Here is a 3,818-nt window from a genome sequence, read left to right on the forward strand (position 1 = left end):
AGGTGATTAAAAAAAGAAGACGATAGTATTGTAATTTTGGTAAGTTTTAAACCTTTTTTCTAGTTCTAGAATGCAAAAGAAGAAGGGTGTATGTTTCGGGTAAAATAGTTTCGAAAGGGGTGCCTCAGCTTACTATTAGAATCAAAGGAAATTTGAGGTGATTAAAAAAAGAAGACGATAGTATTGTAATTTTGGTAAATTTTAAACTTTTTTCTAGTTCTAGCTAAGTTGAATGCAAAAGAAGAAGGGTGTATGTTTTGGGTAAAATAGTTTCCCGAACACGCTGCTTCCAAGCACGGGGCTAAAGAAGAAGAGTGTATGTTTTGGGTAAAATAGTTTCCCGAACGCAAGCACGGGGCTTAGGCAGGACGTTCAAGGATAGCATACGATGGCTAACCTTAGACCTACGAATAGGAGACGTGGGGCAAGTGTGGGCGTCCGGACTGCGGGCCGATCGGCGATGGGAGAGCCTAGTCTAGACGGAGCACCGTGGGGTACCAGTCTTTGAGGTAGAAGAATCGCCGGCACGAGAATCGAGGCACAGATCTTGGGTGGACGAGAAGAGGTGATTCGGGGGAAGATCTCGCCCACTGGGGTGTGTGAACGGTGAACCGTTGTCACCTTAAGATGTGGTGTGTATTGGGCCGCGGGACTGGGCCCGTCTTCGGAGAGCGAGCGAGACGGCGTCACACGTATGGGCAGTTACTTAAGCGCAGGCCGGTGGCCAGCGGTGGCGAAGGCGGCGGCCACGCGCACACGCATACACACCGGCTGCATAGGCGGGCGGCGGGAGGTGGAGTGGTGTGGGCCGGGCGGCCGGTCTTGTACGTCGGCGTACGGTGGGCGGGAGCAAAGAAGTTCTTTCTGGACATGGAGTCCAAGCCACAACAGTCGGCTTCGCCATCACAATCACCATCATCACCGTCTTCGCCTTCAAATGGGGTTGGTCGCCAACCTTCTGTTGAGCTGCCGGGCCACCACCTTCAGCCGTTGGACGCCCGCTCTGGTTTGTCTTCATCTGCTCATGCATCTTCGCTGCTGTCTATACAAACACCAGTATCATCGCATTCGCATTCAGCAGAGCAAGCGTCATCACCTCCAGAAGGGCTGCAGCAGCCCGGCGAGCTGCAGCAAGAAGCTACTGAAGGTGAGAGGCTTGCAATTACGGAGCAGCAGCGCCAGCAACCTGGCGCACGTTCGCCTTCGCAACAGCAGCAGCAGCAGCAGCAGCAGCAGCCGACACCGCCGCCGCCCTTACTATCAACACAACAGCAAGTTAGGGAGGAGGAATCTTATCCTGCGTTTCACGAGCCGTCCTCCTCCCGGCTTTCTTTATCAGGCTCGCTGGCGTCCCTTTGGCCTGAAGAATGTATCGAGCGAGTGGCCCATCATCTGGCCACCCAGACCGCCCACACTTCCGGGCCTCTCTCGGCCGGACCTGCTCTGGCCACACTGTTCCAGGTCATTTTCACACTATACACTGTCCCTTCAACCGTGTGTGCTTTCTCATTAAGCTTTTTCTTTTGCTTTTACGGAAACCACGGCACATCACATTCTGATTCTGAAAGCCAGGACTGTTGTCCACTCGGCCTTTCCATTTCTCTCCATGTCTACGTTACCTTTACTACGTCGATGTGTCCAAAAGTGGCTCTCCTCTTCTGCACACTGCAGCCCCTGACACTTCCATTGACAAATTTTAGTCCACGTCTACACATTACTCTCTCTCGCAACGGTAGCTGCATGCCGAAGATTTAGTTTGCTATTAGCGAGATCAGATCCTTGTAGATTTAGTTGATTACTACCTTACTCAAGGTGGTATTCTGTATAATAATCCAAGTGATTAATGTGATTACTGATGACATGTGGAGATTTAGTTGATTAATGCCTTACTTAAGGTGGTATTTTATATAATAATCCAAGTGAATGTGATTACTGCTGGGCGCTTCCAGATACTTAACTTCTGGAGAACCATTATTGAACATTTAAATCTTGATGCTGAAACATCTGGAGATAATTATTACTTTCAAGATACTTAACATTTGGAGTAAATCAATCTTGTAAGTCGTAACCTATAACGAACAATATGATAATGTAAAGTTGTAGTTATTAGTTGCTACGTAAATTAGTACCTAATAATCAGGCTGATAACTTGTATAACTAAGGTTAATCTGGCATTATTAGACGTCAGCTGGTGGGTTGCTTTCGAATATATATTGGCGTAATACATCGGTTTGCTTTGAAGCAGGTTGTGGCTACTTTCTCACGCTGCCTGCATTGGATGGTTTCGTGTCTGAGCGCTCATAATAATGTGGTCGGAACTGCGCTGTGCAGGTATGCACAAGCTGGCGAGCTGTTTCCTATTCGGAAACGCTATGGAGAAGCCTTGCGAGCTCGGTTTGGAATAAGGAGAGACTGATTGGATTCTCATGGCAAGAAACGTACGTGAGGCTACACAAAACAGCCTCCAATTTCCTCAGAGGCGACGCAGAACACTCCATATTAGATTACGAGGTGTCGAGTGATTCCAACAACGGCAGCACGTGCAGGAGGTTAGCATTATCATCCGATTATGTGGCGGGTGGTTTCTCAGACGGAGCAGTGCGTGTGTTCAGCATTGAAACCAAAGAATGCTTGTGTACTTTCAAGCCCACACATGACAGCAGAATAGGCCCCCATTCTAGAACCATAGCAGGCCTTACCCTAGAAGATGATCAAGTTGTGTTTGCATCCATGGATGGCAGCTTGTTCAACGGAAACATAGCTAGAGAAAGCTACAGAAGAGTACTCATCGGCAACTATGTCAATGATGGTATACTAGTGGACTTCACAGGCTCCAACACCAGGTGGGTAGGCCTGTATGCAGGTGTCCTCGGACATGCTCTGCATATATGGAATGCTTCGTCTGAGGACCTCCTGTTCAATGGTGGTGACATGACTGATGCTGATGCATATGAAGGTTGGCATTTGCTTGTAGACAATGCAGACCATATTGGCCGGGTTAGAATCAGCCAAGACAAGCTAGTGGTAGTTGCCACCCGCACTAAACTGTGTGTTGTGGACATGGAGACTCTTGGTGTCCTCTTCAATATGCAAGGCCAAGGCCAAATGCTGTGTGGTAGCCTCGGTGTGAATGAGGACCGTATTCTAATTGTGTCCACTAATGGCACAGCAAGGGTTCTTCGCTCAATGACATTGGAAGAAATTGCAAGGTTTTATGTAAGACTAGTATCACAAGATGCCATGGTCTATGGTGCCATGAACTCATGGCATGTGTTTCTTTGCAATAATGGGGTAATTGACGCATGGGCGACTACATCTGGCTTGCATTTATATGAGTTGCCCGAGAGAATGGGGGATGTGAACGACCTAGTTTCAAGTGATCAGTGTGTGGCTTCTTGTAATCGTGATGAGGGCATACATTTGTGGGATTTCACGCAATAGCCAACCCCCCCCCACATCCACCTTAAGTGTGAAAAGCTTCTCCTTCCCACCTATTAAGAAGAGCATCTCAGCACTGAGCAAATGTGCCTCTTTTTTGTTGAAATCAGCTCCCTCTTTTTGTGTATACATGTTACATGAATCAAAGCACCAAGAAGAAAATGAATCATTAATATAGCCAAGCCAAAGCAGTGAAAAACTAGTCCTATGCACACTACTTACCATGCTAGAGTTTTGGAAACCACGTTTCTTCCCTTTTTGAGGATAATGGTGCCAAGCTTGGAAATTCTAAATGTCTCCTACACTTCTCAGGATTTTGGAGCCCTACTTCCTGCCTGTAGCTGCCTCTTCTAACCATTGTTTATTACCATCTTTCAATC

At 47.5% G+C, this 3,818-nt stretch overlaps 1 protein-coding gene across 1 annotated transcript; it reads left to right on the forward strand.

Annotated features, from left to right (window-relative positions):
* The first annotated feature begins 627 nt into the window (after positions 1 to 627).
* Positions 628 to 3,498, forward strand: LOC147635638 (transcriptional regulator STERILE APETALA-like). The gene is made up of 2 exons (XM_086802295.1): positions 628 to 1,461; positions 2,332 to 3,498. The coding sequence occupies exons 1-2, from the start codon at positions 628 to 630 to the stop codon at positions 3,439 to 3,441; spliced, it is 1,944 nt and encodes a 647-aa protein (XP_086658421.1). The 3' UTR covers positions 3,442 to 3,498.
* Positions 3,499 to 3,818: the final 320 nt, after the last annotated feature.

This window comes from Cibotium barometz, chromosome 9 (assembly GCF_041138505.1).
Source record: "Cibotium barometz isolate CiBa-2024 chromosome 9, ASM4113850v1, whole genome shotgun sequence".
In the NCBI taxonomy this organism is placed as follows: Eukaryota; Viridiplantae; Streptophyta; class Polypodiopsida; order Cyatheales; family Cibotiaceae; genus Cibotium; species Cibotium barometz.

Bases quoted from the DNA above. Each gene is read 5' to 3' on its own strand.
- LOC147635638 (XM_086802295.1), top strand. From the start codon at position 628: ATGTGGTGTGTATTGGGCCGCGGGACTGGGCCCGTCTTCGGAGAGCGA. The intron at 1,462-2,331 runs GTCATTTTCACA...TGCGCTGTGCAG, and splicing joins CTCTGGCCACACTGTTCCAG to GTATGCACAAGCTGGCGAGC.